We start from the raw sequence: 20,690 nt of genomic DNA, 5'->3' as shown, positions 1-20,690 counted from the left end.
TTTGTCGCAAAATACCATATTAAGAAGAGTCTTTATCTGTCAGTGTGTTGATATAGAATACATAAAATATTGTTTTCTCTTTCTCAAGTTTCATAGATCTAGCACCCATTTGATCTTACTACTGCAAATTTATCTATTTATCCGTGTCTACAAATTTTGTGTGTGAGTGATACATCCGGTCCGCAAAATCCTTTCTTATTTCCTCTCTATACACTACAAACCTATCCTTTCCTATAGAGGCCTCTTCCTCTCTATACACTACAAACCTACTAACATAGCGACCATTCCACATTGTGGCCTTTCTCGGCAATTCGCAATCATGAGAGACTAAAGAGGATAAGACATTTAGGTAAGCCGTAGTCTAACTAGCCAGAGGAATTGCCCGGAAAGTTATGGAAATTCCAGTCATATTTAGAGAAATTCTGGCAATGATTTTTGTAAATCCAAATTATAGTTGTTAAACTTCAAAATTTTAAGGGTATTAAATGTTTTTGATGGTGCTGAATCCATTTCCACCATCAAAAACAAGATTCAACACTCTGTGTACAAGATTTTTTGAAATTTTTTAGACTTTTGGCCATCCGTGCAATTCCTATGCCTCGTCACACGACTCCTTTACGTAAAGATTTTAAAGCGTGGTGTGCGGGCCATAAATTGCCGAAGAAGACACATCTATAATTGGTGTACAAACGCATACATAAACCCTATCTAATACGAACACTACGATTTCCTTAAACCCTGCAATTTTATACCTAGAAACCCTCTCTCGACACACTCGGTGCTCGGCCCTCGCAGAAAGGAATTCCTCGCTTTGCCTTTTCAATGGCTCTGTTCAGCCTTCGTCTTCGTCCTAATTTGACATCATTCACAATACTAAGGAATTTCTGCTCAACACCTAAGTTGTCTTCCGCTGTTCCAACAATCCGTCAAACACTAAATTCAACATTTTCTGGTTACAAAACCCTTAAATCTTCCTCTGCAATCATTCCTCATCTCATCCAAACTCAGTTCGGAAGATGGGAAATTCGCTGTAAAACGTCGCGTTCTGGGTATTCGCCATTGAATGATCCATCCCCCAACTGGAGCAACAGGCCCCCCAAGGAGACCATTCTTCTCGATGGCTGTGATTACGAGCACTGGCTTATTGTCATGGAGTTCCCCAAGGATCCCAAGCCCCCCGAGGAAGAGATGATTGCCGCCTATATCAAGACTCTTGCAAGCGTGGTGGGCAGGTAAGCGTTTCGAGCTCGAAAATCAGCTCGTTGATACTTGAGCCCTCAAAACCCTGGGTTCAGTATCATGCTAACATTCAAAACCCTGTGTTTATGATTATGTTCCAACTTCAAAACCCACATTGTAATCCTGTGTATCATTTGGGCATATCTGGACTTGGCAGCGAAGAGGAGGCCACGAAGAAAATCTACTCTGTATCAACACATACTTATACTGGCTTTGGAGCTCTGATATCGGAGGAGCTTTCCTACAAAGTCAAAGGTATGCCCCATTTCAAACTTCAAACCTTTAGCTTTTAGCTTTTTATCTAGCGAGATAGCGCGGACTAAGGTGCAGAGAATTGAAAGGCAGTGTTTGTGCGATGCATGTATTTTAACTGGACATAATCGTTCCCGAGGAAGCTAAATTTGCAGCCCAATTAGCTCCGGTTGTTGCTGGTTATTTCACCTACTGCGTTATAATCTTCAACAAATTTAGAGCCCCATTTCAAACTTCAAACCTTTAGCTTTTAGCTTTTTATCTAGCGAGATAGCGCGGACTAAGGTGCAGAGAATTGAAAGGCAGTGCTTGTGCCATGCATGTATTTTAACTGGACATAGTCGTTCCCGAGGAAGCTAAATTTGCAGCCCAATTAGCTCCGGTTGGTGCTGGTTATTTCACTTACTGCTTTATAATCTTCAACAAATTTAGAGAGGATTAAAATATGAAGCTTCCGCAATTCCTCGGCCAGTAATGTTGACTCTGGAGTGTTGATAATTTTTTAACCGGTAACCATGCCAATTGAATTTCGGGAAAACTTATGTATTTTAAGGGTCATGCAGCTGAAGGACAGTGCGACCAAATGATCCTGTATTTTCCCTTTTGGGTTTAAAACAGAAAAAGTCTCACGGCGTTATTCGGAAGAAGAGAATGTGACAATGAACTTGCTATGTGATAAGTAGTAGAATTTTATCCAAAATCAAGCAACATATTGACTGTGATGCATGGTCTGTCATCTAAGTTAGACCAGAATAATGTAATTACCAATTTACAGTGCTATAAAAATTGCGAGTTTTACTTTATTAAACAAAGCAGGATGAGATAACTTCCTTGAATAACATGCATGAGCTGCCACATCAATCCAGAATAGAACAATCTAATAACCAAATTGCAGTGTTGTGAAAATGACATATTTACATAAAGTAGTAAGAGTTGACATTTGCCTGGATTGAGATGTAAGTAGCAGTTGGTTTTGTTCTTCTCACATTTGCTTCGCATTAGACAAGTTAAACAGGAAAGAGGTGCGCACAAGCACTGCCATTGATTATCTGCCCTGTTTTTGTCCTGTTCTTTGCTAAATTAATGAACAACGAACACCCTTACTCAATAAATAAATAACTGAAAGTTCCTGAACAAAAGAAGATCATGCATAACGATGGGAATGATGTTAATGTTTGCAGGTCTTCCGGGAGTTCTTTGGGTTTTGCCCGATTCATATATTGATGTGCCTAACAAGGATTATGGAGGTAAGCAACCAAACCAGGTGCACCGGTATTTATTGTAAGGCTTGATGAGTGTGGGATTCGTTCTGTTTATCTTTTCTGAAATCCATAATTCTTCTTCGAAATTAAGGTTTAAAGTGCGATGCTTCCCTATTTTCAATATGACTGATAGAACAGGTTTCACAGTAGGTGTTTTTCTGATGGAAGTTATTGTGTGTCAGGTGACCTATTCGTTGATGGAAAAGTGATACCCAGGCCACAATTTAGATACCCAGAAAGGCAGCAGGGTAGAAATGACCGTCCACGGCCGCGGTATGATAGGCGTAGGGAGAGCATGCAGGTTGAGCGTAGGCAGCCTATGCCACCACGTGGGGAGCCAATGCCAGAGGGTCAAAGAGACTCTGCACCTAGAGTTGGTCAAGTGCAAACTAAATGAAGGGAATCTACACAGGCAGGAGGTGAGTGTCAGATTTTTGCTATCTAAAGTGCTAGATGTTTTGCTCTTGCTTGGATATATTATTAATACTTAAATTTGCTGTGCAGACCAGTAAGTGCGCAGGAGTTTGAAATTGCCTGGTTGCATATAGTCACGTGGATATATTAGGATGACTCTAGTGATATGGACATGTTGGTGTTATTTATGTGTTCCCAGGGAGAGTTATCAACTCATTTGCAGCCTTGTGGCACAACGGTTGTGGGTAGAACTTTGCTCGTCTTTAAAACAAAATGTCTGTTTATATGAATTGCGGAAACACAACTGTCCTATCAAAATAGTTATTATGGGTGGACAAGGTCATTGTAAGTTCATTTTCATCTCCAATGATGAGCCGATTGAAGAGAATCTATACGCAAGGGCTATCTATATTCTGTGCATTTTCTGGTTATGTGATGTCGTAGTTATTGTTCTCAGCTGCTATTTAATTTTATTTTGGTCTTAAGCTATACTTTGTACCAAACTCTAGAAGCAAGCAATGAATGCACTGAGCACCATGTTTATTTGTTATGACTAAAAAGCTTGTTGCTTTTATAGGTGCTTTCCATTATTAATTCCATTGTTGCACTTATCGTGATACTGTCGAAGTTATCGCAATAATATCACCAAAACCAGCCTCAGTGATGATGTCAACAGTGTTTGTCACGTTGATTTGCCCTTTTAAATAATTTAGGTAATTATCACGATAAGTCTGAAATTATCACTCTATCATTGTCAATATTACCTTACAACCAAGTTATTGGTCATTTAACCCTCATTTTTTTAATATGAGTTAGGGGATTGAGTTCCAAGGATAATGTGACTATTTTTCATCAAACAAACAAAGGGAAATTTATTATTTTCATTTACCATGATTCTTCCCATGAGATACATACCATAGTATTAAAGAAATATTAAATTCTTAAAGTAAAAATGGTCATTTTGTAATTTTTGTGCTGAATTTTCAAAGATGAACTACACTTGATGGTTCGAAACATCGGCACAAAAATTACCATTGTGATGGATTCAGAAGAAGCTCAACGCAATTCAAATCATAGAAGCCTCAATTCTGAAGTAGTCATTTTACTTAAATTTCTAACATTACCATTGATTGTTTCAGATGTTTTGAACCATCAAGTGTGGTTCATCTTCGAAAAGTCAGCACAAAAATGACCAAAATGATTACTTTTACTGTAAAAATTTAATATTACAATAACTACTATGGTATGTATCTTATGAGGTGAATCATGGGAAATGAAAACAATAAATTTGTGATGGATTCGGAAGGAGCTCAACGTAATTCAAATCATAGAAGTCTCAATTTTGAAGTAGTCATTTTACTTAAATTTTTAACATTGTCGTTGGTTGTTTTAGGATGTTTGAGAGTGGTTCTAATCTTATTGGATTTCATATGGAGAGTACAATTTTAGATCCCATTCAAAATTTAGTAGAATTAACAATTTTCAAACTTTTATGATTGACAAAATGGCATTGTTTTCACTGGATTTAGTTTTGTACGGGGGCATGGAACTGACATTAATCAAGAACACCAAGTTCTATATGTAAGTCAATGTTGGTGGCATTGATTGTTGAACTCCTCTATCATGACCCTAGTAAAAAAGTACCCTTTGCTCAAGCAAAATCACTAATTAGGCATGTTGATCTTTTCATTATCTTATTTTAATGCTCGAGGGTGACATTTATGATGAGGATCCTTATTTAGGCAATAATTTTCATGTTCTTTAGCTGCTTTTGTAGCATGCTTTTTTTGGATTCTAGATGCTTTGATGATGGATTTTGGTTTACAGATGGATTGAATTTAGTGCCATTTTGGTTATATGCACACTTAGTTGCCTATGTACATGAGAAACTTCACATATTTGTGTATAAAGGTTTGGATTCATATGGATGCACATGAATATATATGTTTTTTTTTCAATGTTTGAATATTTTATGTATTTTTTGATTGTCTAGTCTTTTGGCCTAGTTTTTTTTGTTCTAGTTCATATCAAGTTTTTGTGGTTGGCCAATCTGGTTTTGATAACATTATTGAGAATGTTATGATCATTTTCCATCAAGCAAACTGTAATGTTCCCTATTAATTAGTTGCCCAAGAGAGGGTGAAATAGTCTATCTCACCCCATAGGCTATAGTCATTGATAAAAGGGGAAACCCATTGTCCAATGTTTTTGGGGCAACATTGGGTAAATTTGGGGTAATCAAGGCAAAACTTGTTGAAAAAACTAGAATTGGGGCTAGGCGGAGGGAAACTTGTAACTCCTCACATTACAAGAGACCCCATAAAGAATTTATAAATAAGGGAGTGGAGAAATCATTTTCTCATCATTATTGGATCAGATATATCTATTTTGTCAGCTGATGCTCTGAGGTTTTTAAGACCCCTTCTTTTGATTAGTGTTGGTGGTGAGGATCCCACCCTAGCTAATCCCATTCTCTTATTCTATTGCAACATAATATGTTGAGATACCTCTTATCTGTTTTGGCAAGTGAGAAGGAGACTTTTCTACGGTTTGTCTAGCTACTGAGTTCTGGCTAAGGAGATTCTAAGGAACCAAAGTCCTTTCTACCATCAAGACCAAACTGTAAATATCTTAGGTCAATGAGGTCCTTGATCAAGAGAAGGTTCATTCTGTGGTATAAGGTTCGACCTGAAGCATTATTAGCGCACAAAAACCCTTACTATGTATTTCTTGTGGAATACACGTCTTAGGGCATGCAACTCACTTGAGATAAAGGCGGTTGAGGAAGTCAATCTGATAGCAAGCTCTGCGAGCACCCTTTTGGAACAACAAACGAGTAGTATAAGGAAGCAAATTCCTTTCTACGACATCAAGACCAAACTGTAAATATCTTAGGTCAATGAGGTCCTTCTTGATTAAGAGAAGGTTCATTATGTGGTATAAGGTTCGACCCGAAGCATTATTAGGGCACAAAAACCCTTACAGTGCATTTCTAGTGGAATACACATCTTAGGGCATGCAAATCATTTGAGATAAAGGCGGTTGAGGAAGTAAATTTGATGGTGAGCTCTCTTGAGCACCCTTTTGGAACAACAAACGAGCAGTAGCATCTTGATTATGCCAGCGTATCCCTGTTGAAATAAGGCGGAGGCCCTTCTAGGGCATCATCTGAGGTAATGTGCCCTTCTTAAATCATTTGCTGGACAAAAGACTAACACTAGGCAATCAAACCCTTCTAGGGTAATCTGTGGTATACATAGAGCCCCTGAGGACAAATCAGCGCTGCAAATCACTTTTAATAGGCAACAAGACACCTCCTAGTCTATGCTAGGTCAGTGGCATAACTCAATCTGCAACAATTGTTGAACACATTGATACACTCTTGAACAACAAGATTTGTTTCCAATTAATTGTGGCAACAAAGTAGTTGGAGGCAACAAGGTCCAACAACAACCCCAAGACAAGTTTAGGAAGCCTGGACAGAATAGATACGCAACACTAAATTGAAGATAAAGGCAAGGTTAGGTTAAGGGTATTAAGTTGGTAGGGATTGATTGATGTAATTGAACATTGTTGTGTATTTCTACCAATGTTGCACGAAGTGGGGACGAAGTAGGGAGTCAAGGACATTTTTTGGAAGCGGGAATGTGGAAGTGTCATTTCTAAAAAATCTAGGAAGTGAAGCGTTTGCTATATATATATTTGCATTTGTATTAAAAAAACATCCCAAATACCAAATTAGTTGTAGAAGACAAGAAAACATGCATATTTTTACATAAATCAAGATAGACATGGCATCCATGATTCCATTGTTCTTCAATGATTAATTATTCGAGCATCAACCATCTAGATTCTAGCAATTACAAACATACAACAAATTTTTAAGCATATCATAAAACATAAAACATTTAAAAGATAAAATCATCAAACATTCAAGTAACTTATCTAGCAAGTGAGCAACTGTCAACATGAGTCATGTCCAAAATTAAATAATATTGTTTACAAAATAGGCCACTTGGCCACCACCAAGACTCAAGTACATACTGAACTAGGAAGAGTAAGTAAAAAAGGTTCAAATTCACAAAAGTAGTAAACTGTGAATATATCTACTAATCTCTCCTCCTTCCACCACGAATAGGACGTGAGCCTCCACGTGGTGGCAATGAAGAATATGGTGGCTTTGGAAGTTGTGGTAGTGGAACTGATGAAGATGAAGCCCCTGCTGTTGGTGTTGAAGCATGGAACCTGGGAACTAAGGGACCGGATGGGGGTGGCATATCAACTCGATCATCATCTCAGATAAGAGCATCCTCCAATTTCTCTAATCACAACACTCTCCAAATTGGGCTCCTTTGGATTTGTGTCCTAAACCTTAAGGTCTTTATTTGTCTTTGCATCATCATGGTAATGGGACAACAATCACAAGTTGTAGTGAACATAAACAAGCTCTCTGCCCAGTCTAAACTCAACTTGTTCCTTTTAACAGTGGATGAAAGAATAAGAGCTCCAACACCTCTCTGCAGAAGAAGTGTTTACCATCGATGATAGCACCTACAATGCCAAAGTTTGTAGAAGTGGAGTGGCACCTCCATGCATGTTCCACCACTCAAGAGAAGAAAAATTCTCTCTATCTCTAATTGCATGCATGCTCCCAAATGGACCAATGCTAAGCATATAGTTGCTCAAATGTTTCTGTAGCAAGAGAAGAAAATTCTCTCGATCTCTAATTGCATGCATGCTCCCAAATGGACCAATGCTAAGCATATAGTTGCTCAAATGTTTCTGTAGCATGGCAGACGACTCCTCATTAAGGACTAACTTATCTAATGCTTTCATATAACCATTTAGAACCTTTGGATCTAGGTGTGGTTTTCTCTTGCTCCCCCCCAGGTGTTGTTATTGAAAGCCATGATGGATGAAAGTATTCAGGTGTTAGAACATATGACAATGCATGCAGTGGAATGTGTAGCATATCCCATTGTTTTTCCATGTTTGTATGAATATAACTGTACAAGGTGATATCTCTAGGCTCAAAAATGTCTTTTATCTGCCCCAACATGCTATCCATTTGCTCATACACCTCCCCAATTATTCGCTAATTTGAAATCATGTAATAAATTGGTATGGTGAATTGAAAAAACATATTTAATTTGTGACCAAAAGCAACTGTCAAGAATAGTGTCCTTGGCTACATTAGCACCATCTTTATCAATATTAATTTTCTCCCATGATTCAAAGGTCACCGTATTAGTTAAAGCTTGTCTCACCTTCACTAGCTGCCTAAAGGTGAGGTAATAACTTGCAAATCTTGTTTTTGCAAGTTTAAGCAACTGCAACTTGAAGTAAGTGCCATAAAAGTAGTTTACCCTTGTGTGCCCTGTGATAAATTTAATGAGTTGTTTCCCTCTCTTGTAAAGCTCATTAACCCATCCACCTTTTTTATGCTTCAAAATATCATGCATCAAAAGGTTCAATGTGTGCACCAAACACCCGAACCAAAAGATGTGTGGATGAGTACGCTCAATAATTTTTATTGCTGCCTTACAATTTGCTGCATTATCAGTGATCACTTGAGCCACATTATTTTGGAATAAGATCTCTGCAATGTTTTGGGAAGTTGCATTGATGGAGGAGTCATGACATGAAATAAACACTGCACCACTAGCAGAAACACCATGAACATTTATGAAATGTTGGTTTCTAACATTTGTCTACCCATCTGATACAATGGATACCCCACAATCCACCCACTCATTTGTAAAACATGTCAAAGCTCTTTGAACCTTTGCTTTTTCTCTTTCTAATAACACTGTTCTAGCTTTCTCATAGTTGGGGCTCTTGTATCTTTTTGGGGCTTCATTGATGGCCTTAACCATATGATGCCAATAGGGAGAGCGAAGCACATTGAATGGTACACTGTAAGCACAAAGAAACCAGACTATCTTTCCATCCACATCATCCCTCCTAGCAACATTCAGGAAATCTCCTATTGTTCTTCTACTTTCAGTGGTTGCAGAAGTACCATGAGGAGATGATTTACCAAATCTAGAGGTTGCATTGGATTCAAAAGTAGTTTTTTATTTCTTGTAATTTTTGTTGTGTAGCCTCCTATTTGGATGTATTTTCTTCTTTGTTCAGCTAGAACCTTTGGGCAAATTGCTATCCCCACGGCACCATTTTTGTCGTCACTGTCCAACACCCCACACAGATGCCTCTTCACATGGGTATATGAAGCAATATATGATTTTCCTCCATGACAACCATGAGGGCAAAAAAACTTGTAGCTAGCTTCCACCACCTTTTCCCTCTTAAAGTTTGGTCACAAAATTCCACATGGGTTTCAATGTAGGTTTCCCCTCGAGCGTTTCATTATTCTCTTCATCCCTTTCCTCCTCATCATACATTGGGTCACTGATACGGGGACCACTATCCTCTTGTTCTTCTTCCCTTCTATTCCTACTCCCCCTTGCCATCATGAAAACCAAAAATGGAATGATAGATAGAAAGCCAAAAGAACACCGTTTTGGAATATGAATATAGATGGACAACCTGCGATGAAATGAGCAAGAAGAAAGAATGGGAAAGAGTAGGAGAGGGAGGAGAAAAAATAAAAACAACAATGACAGAAAAATGAGGGAGTTTGGGAGATGGAAGCCATCCTTCACTGTTCCTAGCGCCTCCTCCTTCACTGCTCCTAGCGCCTCTTCCTTCACTCCTCCAAGCTCTCTTCAAGCTTCTCTTCTCCAAGCTCTCAAAAAATACAAGGGTGAGAAAATGAGAGGGGGAAATGAGCTTTATCCCCATCTATTATAATTTATTTCCCTAACTCAACCTAAACCCACCCCCAACTCAAGTTAGACAAAAAAAATTAAAAAAAAGCTTTTTTGTGTCGGCTGTGCTGAACCACATGAGATTCGTATGGATCCGTGCTCAATCCGCCACGGATCCAAGGCCGGATCCGCGGTTCGGAAATCCTGAACCATGGATTGGGTCGACATGGTTCTGAAATTCCAGGAACCGTGATTTCCAGCCAGATCTGCAGTTCCAGATTTCCAAACCGCGGATCCTGCGGCGGATCCCCCGCGGATCCATACGGGATGTGGATCCCTGTTTAGATCTGGAAGGCGGGGGAGCATTTCCTGCAACACTGATTTCTACTATATGGGAGGACTAAGAGCCTGAACTGTTATGTACTGCTGAAATTGGTTGATAGAAACAAGTGTTGAATACATGAACTCATTTCTTTTCATTACTGTTACTGATTGTCAAATTAAAAGCAAACTATTAGAGCATAGGACTTGTTAAGTGCTAATTCCTAACCTTAAGCGCAGAAATTCCGTACGGACACTACAGTGGTATCAGGGCTGTGCATCCTGCCAGCCTGTGAGCATATTGGGTGATAGCAATGCCCCAGACTCTTCAGGAGAGACTTCAATGGAGGTCAGGAAGAAGCAGTCTCTGCAAGAAACCATGCAAGCAATAACTGCTCAGTGGCAGCAGCAATAGCAGCTGATGACTCAACTGCTTGCCCAATTTGTGAATAATGTGGGCAGCACTAGAGTTAATGGATCTGGTGGAGAGAGAAGTGATTATTATGCTCCTATTCAATCTAATACCACTAGACAGACCAGCACTGGGACAGCTAGTCAGAAAACTCCAAGAGCTTGGCTCCGCCAATTCCTAGATGGGCAGAAAACAATAAATTCTGAGCCATTGGAACAGAACAAAGATATTTCGGACTATTGGAGGGAGTATTAAACATTAAGGAAGGATGTTTGGGCAATCCTGACCTTTCAGGAATTCTGTGACATTAAGTAAGAAGGTATGCCTCGAGATTATTGTAAGAACACATAGCAGAAAGTAGTCATGAGGAATTGGAATGATTTTTGGACTAGCCTTATCTGTGACCTTCATCAGTATCCATATATGGAACAACTATCGAAGGATCCAGTGAAGGGAATAGGCCTTCCAAATGTCTATGATAGTTAAAGTAATCATGACTCTAAAAGCAGCAATGAAGACATATCAGATGGTACTGATGATAAACCAGAGGCATACGTGCTAAAGTGAAGGTTGCTGAGGGCCAAAATCTAGCTAAAGTTGTGGAGGAAGAAGTAATGAATAAAAGACATCAATCTGCTGAACCTGGTGAACAAAAAACTTCTTCAGGGAGTGAATTTTATAACAATGTATGTTCATCTCACGTTTCCTTTTGGAATTCAGGACGAGCTTAGACCTAGCACTCAAGCCCTTCTGATGTCCTCAAGTCTCAACTCATTGAATCACCTCTTACTAGAGAAAACTCAGAGGAAAATGATGGGAGGAACAATCTACCGTTTGGAAGTACATTGTTGTTTTTAAAACACTATGCCACTTGAAAATACGTTGGTTCCTGAAAACTCTCGGATGCTTGAAAATACAGTGCCTCTCGAGGATACTGTGCCACATAAAACACAATTGTTGGAGGAAGAGAAAAATAATGGAGGATTGATATTGGAAGAAAGTGATAGGAATTATGAGAAAAAATACAAATTATATTGATAATCTAGAGGGCTACACAGAGGCAAGGAGATCTCTTGGAAGTGTATATAATAACAAAGATGATTCTCTGGACAAACCTATGCGAATATATAGGAAGCCTGAAGTATCTTTAACTAATTCATCAATTGGTAAAAACAGGAAAGAAGTCATATAAAGTAAACAAGCTACTCAAAGCATTGTAGCCGCTGATAGAACACATGAGCATGTTGGAGTTAGTAGGAGGCCAAGGAATAATGGGAAGGAGCATAGACAAATCAGGGAGGAAAAGGTGAAGACAAAGATGGAAGGTGGGTCAGAAATTTTATTGTGGGTAAATAAGAGTAGAAAAATTGAGGAGCATAAAAACCCTGAGAGAGAAAAAGTTGCATGTCTTGCCAGGATTATTGAAGAACAGGTTAATGTGGAGGATACAGAAAGTGACTATGAAGAAAGGATAGAACACAAGGGAAAGGATTTGGCAAGACTGGAGGTCTTTCACTGGCTTGATAAAGTAATGGAAGGAGGGGTAGTTGTATTGACACTCAAGAATCAAAATGTTCTTACTGGTGATGATGTTAATGATGCGGTTGATATGCTTGAAAAGATTGAAATGGGAGAGAAAAATGAAAGAAATGAAGCCTACAAAGCAACAAAAAAGGAAACTGGTATCTATGAAGATAAATTTCAAAATGATATGAATACTGCGAAATTAATTCCTCAATATGATGACCCTTTTAATGAAGGGGTAACTATAGATCAAATGGGAGGTATAAATGAAGAAGTCCATAACAAGCTAGATGAGATACTCAAGAGGCTGCAAGGTGCAACTATGACTAATCGAGTTGAAAAGTCACTAGCCCAATCGGGAACAATTATTTCTGATTATAATACTCAAGAGGAAATGTTTCAATTCAAGAAACCTAAGAAGAAGAAAAAGTTGCAGAGGAAGGATAAGTTGGACATTGATGCATTGGAAGCAGAAACAATTTCTGCTGGATTGGGTACTGGGGATCTTGGTTCCAGGGATGATACAGAAAGAAAGTTTACCAGGGAAAATGCAGAAAAGGCAGAAGTTGAACTCAAGAAAAGTGCATATAAGAAAGCAGTAGAGGATTCCCAAGGGCTTCGAGATGAGAAGTCATCAGATGCAATGCAGGTTCATGAAGATGGAGATACTGTTTTTTGGTGGGGAGGATGAAGATATTTGCAAGTCATTAGAGAAGACTAGGCAAGTGACGTTGAAAAAGCAAGCAGAAAATAGTGGGTCTAGCTCCCGGGCAGTAGCTCGTTTAGCAATAGCTGCAAATCAGGTTAAAGGAAATGGATAGTCATGAAATGAAGTGCAGGAAAATAAAGTTATATTTATGGAGATGGAGGAGTTTGTGTGGAGTTTACAACTTGATGAAGATACTCACAAACCTGTAATTGAAGATGTCTCTTTAAAGGGGGTGATGAGGGTCCAGGTCCTATCAAACAAGATGTTGTTGCAGAAGCCCCAGGTGGTCGGACTGAGGTGAAGGAAATGGATATAGATGTCAATGAAGAAGAAGAAGTGGCATTTTTTGTTGGTGACTCTGCAAAGTTTCTCTATGGGGCCATAAGGGATTTAGATAAGGCTGAAAATTTAACAAGGAAACTTTTCTACACTAAAGCTATGGAAGTTGATAAATCTAAACCCAATAATGAACTCTTTGAAGATGATGGAAGGGGGGATCTTGCCCTTGAACGAAGCAAGCATCATGGACTTGAAATGACTCGAGATAACAAGGACAATGCTAACCTTTTTTGGAAATATTTATGTTGGGTTCTGTAAGGTTGAAGATTCATGGTTGGATAAAGGGAAGTCAGTATATGGGGCGATCAAGTACAGGTTGTAGAGATTAACATGCCAGCTCGAGCCAGCATCTGATGTACTGAGGGCTGCTGTCAAATGGAAGTCCCACCCATCTCTTATGAAAGGTCTCATTAATCTAGATATTTCTTCAAATAGGGAGAGCCTACCTGACTATCTCATGAATAACGTTGTGCCTACCTTACTATCTCGTGAATAATGTTGGACAGAGACGAAGGCCAAAAGAAATTGATAAGAAAATATACAAGATGCAAAATAAAACTGAGCACTTGAGCACAAGAGTATGCTTTTACAAGAAGAAAAACAATTGCTGCGTGATATGAAAGAGACATTTGGCCACATTGATAAATTCAAGAACATAGTAAATCTTTGGATCAAGGGTTGGATTCCCTGAAAAAGTAGATCTTTCAAACAAAAAGGAATGTGCATGTCATTAAGAAAGAATTTGGTACCTTGAACTTTGGTTTAAGGCAATTGCAGGATCAATGGAATGATCATCTGAATTTGAAGACAACAGGGATCCTTCAAGAAGGGTCTATTGACAGGCAACATCAAAAGCCTCATGATTGGGCGGAAAGAAAGGGGCCACAATTTGAAGGAAAGATGAATTTAAGCAGTGAAGTTGATGCTTGACAAAGATGAAATGTACTTGAATGTCAAGGATTCTTTATATTGTCATAGGGGTAGAGAATGAATTTGAATGTCAAGGATTCTTTATGGTGTCATAGGGGTAGAGATGAAGTATGCTTATACAAAGATCCAGAGGAAATGTACTACATGAAACCTAAAGAAGGATGTATTGATAAGCACAGGGAAAACGATGGTTATGGAAGTTTTAACATCAACATCACCCTAAACTTCAATGCTGCGCACTTGATCAATTCAAGGCATTCATGGGCAGTTTTTGCAGTATCAAATATTCGCGATGGTGGCTTGTTTCAAATGAGGGCATCTGGTTTTGGATTTGACCGAAAGGAAGGATACAAGACAAGTGGGCAGTCTTCCTTTTTGAAAGCTGGGGGACAAATTTTGCAGCACTCAAACTTCCAATTGCTTGAGGACAAGCAATGTAGGGAAGGGGGATTGTAATCTTACCTATTAATTAATTGCCCAAGGGAGGACGAAATAGCGTATCTTACTCTGTAGGTTATAATCATTGATAAAGGGGGAACCCATTATCCAATGTTTTTGGGGCAACATTGGGTATATTTGGGGAAATTGGGGTAAAACTTGTGGAAAAAGCCGGAATTGGGACTATGTGGAGGGAAATTTGTATCCCCTCACATTACAAGAGACCCCATAAGGAATATATAAATAAGAGAGTGGAAAAATCATTTTCTCGTCATCATTGGATTGGATATTTCTGTTTTTGTGAGCTGAGGCTCTGAGGGTTTTACGACCCCTTCTACTTTTGATGGTGAGAATCCCATTTTTATCTAATTCCATTCTCTTCATTCTGTTGCAGCATAATCTGTTGAGATACTTCTTATCTGTTTTGGCAAGTGAGAAGGAGATTTTTCGATTGTTTGTCTAGCTATCGAGTTCTGGCTAAGGAGATTCTAAGGAAGCAAAGATCCTTTCTATGGTGTCAGGACCAGACTCTGAATATTCTAGGTCATCGAGGTCCCTCTTGATCAAGAGAAGGTTCGCTCTGTGGTATAAGGTTCGGCCTGGAGCATTTTTATGGCACAAAAACGCTTACTTTGATTACCAGTGCCTTTCTGGTGGAATACACGTCCCAGGGCATGTGGTTCACCTGAGATAAAGGCGGTTGAGGAAGTAAATCTGACAGCGAGCTCTCTTGGGCACCCTTTTGGAACAACAGACGAGCAGTAGCATCTTGATTTGATTAGGCCAGTGGATCCCTCCTGGAACAAGGCAGAGGCCCTTCTAGGGCATCATCTGACGTAACGTGCCCTTCTTAAACCATTTGCTGGACAACAGTCTAACACTAGGCAGTCGAGCCCTTCTAGGGTAATCTGCAGTATACACAAAGCCCAGATGCCAAATCAGGGCTGCAGATCACGTTTAATATCCAGTGAGACACCTCCTAGTCTCTCTGCTAGGTCAGTGGCATAGCCTAATCTGCAACAGTAATCCAGTACACTGGTACACTCTAGAACACCTAGATCTGTTTCCAAATAGCGGTGGCAGCGAATTAGTTGGGGAGTTGTCTATAATGCGACTTTTTGAAGATTCCGGTGACGGAATCCGGCGAAGAAATTGAGGTCAAATCTTGATTTCTTGCAGTTAAAATGGTTTTTTAACTGCATATTTGGATTCAGCACCCTGAAAAACCCCTGGGACGCTTTCATTGTGCAGAAACTAGCTATCAAACTTGCGATTCCAATAATTCTTGCCGGATTTCGACCGGAAAAATCCGCCAGAAAGACTTTCAAAAAGTCGCGTTATAGACAACTCCATTAGTTGGAGGCAACAATGTCCAGCGGCAGCCCCAAGACAAGTTCAGGAAGCCTGGACAGAATAGATATGCGGCATTAGACTGAAGATAGAGGCAAGGTCAGGTTTAGGGTATTAAGTTGGTAGGGATTGATCGATGTAATCGATCATTGTTGCGTATGTTAATGTTGATATTGCTTTAAAAGCTCAAACAATTGGAAAAATGGCTATTATGTAAGTTTCTCTCTCTCTTTCTTTATTTATTTATTTATATATATATATATATATTTGGTTGATGATAATTTTCAATATTTTCTCTGTGGTCAATAATTTAACTTTTGGACCCTGGGCAATAAATTTTCGATCATGATAATCGTAACATTGATTAATTCTGCATGTTTGCGCATCTTGTATGGGGCTGATACGCATGGGTATTGCATCTTAAAATGTGTGTGAGATAGCGAGCACGTGTTACATCTGAGAAAGGGAGTTGAGAAAGGGAGTCGTCTATGGAGGTGGAGTAAGAGGAATTTTAGAAAGTAAGTTGTTCATGGAGATTGGAATCTAGGTAAATAGTTTTTAAATTTTTTTTTGTAGAGGCAGTGTTTGAATCATGTTTGATGGTGGAAATAGATTTAGTATTATCAAAAATCTTTGAAGCACCTAAAATATTGAAATTTGACAGTTGTAACATAGATTTACAAAAATCCTTATTAAATTTTATAAAAATATAACCGAAATTTCCAAAACTTTCATAATCAAAAAAAAATCTCATTACACTACCGCCTTAAAAAGCCTTCAAAAGCACGAGTATGAATAAGAGAGAGAGCAAACACAAGCATTGCATTTTAAAGCGTGTGTATTGTATCTTCAAGTGTGTCTATATTACATCTTACAGTTGATGCGTATTGTATCTTAAATTGACGTCAGCAACCAACAAACATACTGCCATCTTGTATCGATCCCACCCAACAGTCGCATTACTAAAGATATCTTTGATCCTATAAGGTTGACAGGGCTGAACTCCATATAGATTATTATGTAATTTGAAGACCTAACATTTGTGAGAGCTAGAGTGACATGACATACTCCACCTCCGATATTGGAAATTTAAATTAATTATACAACTTGTTTCTCTTTTATTTAATTGCATTATACAACGATAACATGAATAACTTTGTATAAAGTGGGCCATGCTTAAAGATTTTTAATTAAGGAATAAATAACTATGTATAAAGTGGCCACTGAGTTTGGCGATGCATAGAGTGAACTAAAAAAAATCTGAATAACTAAAAAAATTATAAAATACATTTCTTTGGAAGTTTGCCTTTTACAGCCTTTAGGATGTCTCATCTTTAATATATATATTCTATATATATATATATAATTATAAAAAACGATATTCTATAATTATAAATAACTAAAAATGTTATCTTATAACTATCCACCACCAAAAAAACACAAAACTCTTATAATTACCCACCACCAAAAACAAAACAAAACATAACTATAATTATATCTTATAACCATGCTACTTTCAGACATTTTGAGTATATCTTTTTCTTCCATGTGTTTGTGCAAATCATGTATTCGAGATGTGTGCAGATAAGACTGCTATTGGATACAATTTTAGACTGCTATTGGATACAATTTTAGCTATGTTTTGTGTTCTTTTTGGTGGCTAGTGGTTATAACTGTGTTACTTTCAGACATTTTGAATATATCTTTTTCTTCCATGTGTTTGTGCAAATCATGTATTCGAGATGTGTGGATATAAGACTGCTATATGATACAATTTTAGCTATGTTTTATGTTCTTTTTGGTCGTTAGTGGTTGTAAGATAATATTTTTAGTTATGTTTTTTATTGTTATTATTTATAGTTAAAAGATATCTACAGTTAGGAGAGTAGAGTATGTATGACGGGCGTTCGACCTTATTCTTAGCCATTTTTATCTTCAATAATGATGGTGGATTGTTGCATGTTATTGATTTATTTTCCATTCTCCATGGAAATTTTAAGCATTTATTAAGTTTTATCAAGTTTACACTTGAAGTTTATTTGTATATTCCATTGAATCTATCAACTCACATGTAACATTTATTACCCAATTGGAAAATGGATATACCCTAATGCATGAGTGCTATGGTTTCATCTTACTGCATGTTTTTTATTTATATTCATTGGAATTTGAACCCTAATGCATGAGTGCTATGGTTTCATCTTACTACATGTTTTTTTATTTATATTCATTGGAATTTGAAACATTTGTGAAATTGCTCCATCAAAGTTTACAGCTGCAGCCATTGCCAAGCTTTTTTTATGAAATTTCGATAGAAAAGAAAACAAAATATATCCCTGCAAAGGCTTTGGCTATACTGTAACCATTGTTTTAATGACCCATGACCAGGTTATCATAACTGCACAAGTTGACTGACTAAGATATTTAATAACATAACAAACCTATTTAGAGGCTTATAAAGCCAATTCCATGAAAATACAACATTGGGGATTATGCGCTAAAAAATGTATGGAACAGAACCAATCATTCTTCCTCATCCAGACATTTTCGTTAAATAAATGCTTTTTCATGTTCGTTGGGATCCGACATTGCTGCTTGAAAGTTTAGTTCGGGCATTGTGGTCCCATTCTATTTTGAGAGCAATATGGGATATTAATTCTGGATTGCACCCCATCGAGGTTATGACAACTACAAAATTTGTTGAATTATTTGAAGGTATATAAAAACCGTTTTGTGAATAAACAAAATTGAAGAGAATGTGTTAAAGCTGTAAACTAGTTATGGTCCCTAATCTGACTGCTAAATTTGGTCCCTAATCTGGATCAAGGTAAATTTGGTCTATTTTGTCTTGTCAAAGAAAAAATAAATTTGTTGGTACAACTTAAGTGTTTCTAATGGTTAAGAGCATGTGTTTCCTCCTTAGAGGCCATAGGTTCAAATCCAAAGGGTGGTAGAGTTTGTACTATGTGGATGTTCATAAATTAATATTGGTTTGTTGTAATGTCGATCAAGTATGTGTCTTTGGAGTGGGACCTAGTGTCTCCAAAAGTCTTGGTCCTTGACAAGTCACAAGTTACCACTAGTATTGACTCGTGGGTTGTCCGTATTAGCTTCACCTAATTTTTGGTTTAAAAAAAAAACTCACTTGGAATGTTGAATTTGTCCACTTAAATAACTCAAATAAATAATGTTGAGCTTATCCACTTAATAACTCATTCTCAAATAGATTCTCCTCCACTTACTTTATGGTGTTGTTTGGGATATGTAAATGCAACTTTAAAGTTTTGTTTAGTCATTGTTGTCATATTTATTGTTGTAGTGAGATTTGATATATTATCTGTGGATTGCACCCCATCCAAATTCAAGTTACTTGTAAGTGTTTTTGTTGAAACTAACCAACTAGGAATTATAAGTCAGATCCTTTTATTTGCCTTCATGTTCTCATTGTTGGACCAACTTGATCTTTCAAAATATTTTCCTTGGCGGAGGCCTTCCTCTAAGTGGCCTTGTATGGTCTGAAGAGTTTTGGTGGGTAGGAAAACCCAAAATAAGGTATGCATCTTGTTCCTTGTCCATATTAATAGAAATCTCCATCAAAGCCACGTCGATAATGATTTCTATGTTGAAGTGAGGATTTGGTTCCTCCCTTCAAATGTACCATCATTTTTCTCCTCTTCTGTAACCTCCACAAACATTTAATTGCAAACATAAGCCAATTTTAACGAAACTTTTGATGACATCAGGGTTGATATGTTTTCCTATGTGTTATTTGTTAACAAGCCTTTCCTATCTATAGTGAAATACTTGATCCAAAGTTATAAAGCATTGGAACGGTCATGTGGAACATGCTTCAAATCTTCAAGGTCTCATGATTACTATAAACTCCCATTTATCCCAACAATGGCCAAAATAGAGGCAATTGAGAGATTGTTCTAATGAAATAACCCACTTAAAGAGTGCGTTGTTTTGGATCGACAAAAGGACTCCAGTTGTAAGGAAACAATTTTCTGAAAGGACTTGGATTGAGAGAGACCTTGTAAAATACTTTTGTTATTAATACTTTTAAAAATGTCTTATGTCAACTTTGTTGATGTTTTTGCAACATCGGGTAAACACATTCCCTTAAGAAGCCATGTTGATTTGGCCAGGGGTGAATGGCCTAGGGGCATATTTTCTCCATTAGGTCATGCTGATTTGGTTAGGGGTAAATAGTACATGGTACCCACATTGCTAGCTCTAGGGTGGAGTAATCTATTTTATAGAATGTGTTGAATAGTTTATTGATTGAAGTTTTTCACCTATGGTGAGGTAAACAATTATTGCCTAATGTTGGGTTGATGTGTAGGGTCCATTTGTGAAGGGTCACCTTGTGATGAGGTGTTTCCTAATAGGGTTTACTCCACATTAGAGCTCTATATAAATAGTCAGACTTGTGAGAGGCAAATCAATCAACATAACAAGCTCATTAATCTTTTCTAGTGGAGGACAAATTCAACTAAGGAGAAATCTGTTTTGGTGGATCATCTCTCATCTTTCTTTTTGACTCTCATGGAGGCCACGTGTGGAAAAGGACACCTTGACCAGTCGCTTGACTAGCCGCACGTGTGAGGAAGAAGGCAGAGTTGACTATAACTTTGACCAAGCTGTTTTAACTGAAAGTTGACCACAAGAAGGCCGCACATGTGAGGGTTTGACTAGCTAGAAGTTGACCTTAGGGCACACATCCCCTT

General features: G+C 38.0%; 1 protein-coding gene across 1 annotated transcript; it reads left to right on the top strand.

Moving 5' to 3' along the window:
• The first annotated feature begins 669 nt into the window (after window positions 1-669).
• On the top strand, window positions 670-3,581 carry MORF3 (plastid developmental protein DAG). The gene is made up of 5 exons (XM_089416222.1): window positions 670-1,232; window positions 1,397-1,494; window positions 2,673-2,738; window positions 2,936-3,172; window positions 3,258-3,581. Exons 1-4 carry the CDS (start codon window positions 823-825, stop codon window positions 3,148-3,150), a joined length of 789 nt encoding a protein of 262 aa, XP_089272348.1. The 5' UTR covers window positions 670-822; the 3' UTR covers window positions 3,151-3,172; window positions 3,258-3,581.
• The last annotated feature ends 17,109 nt before the right edge of the window (window positions 3,582-20,690 follow it).

This window comes from Pinus tabuliformis, chromosome 3_2 (assembly GCF_031772625.1).
Source record: "Pinus tabuliformis cultivar Carrire ecotype Pingquan chromosome 3_2, CPIR1, whole genome shotgun sequence".
Classification (NCBI taxonomy): domain Eukaryota; kingdom Viridiplantae; phylum Streptophyta; class Pinopsida; order Pinales; family Pinaceae; genus Pinus; species Pinus tabuliformis.
Note: the sequence above shows the minus strand (reverse complement) of the source record. Positions and strands in the feature narration are given on the sequence as shown.

Coding starts and splice junctions, on each gene's coding strand:
- MORF3 (XM_089416222.1), top strand. CDS start 823: ATGGCTCTGTTCAGCCTTCGTCTTCGTCCTAATTTGACATCATTCACA. Junction 1,233..1,396: donor CTTGCAAGCGTGGTGGGCAG/GTAAGCGTTTCG, acceptor TGGACTTGGCAG/CGAAGAGGAGGCCACGAAGA. Junction 1,495..2,672: donor GCTTTCCTACAAAGTCAAAG/GTATGCCCCATT, acceptor TAATGTTTGCAG/GTCTTCCGGGAGTTCTTTGG.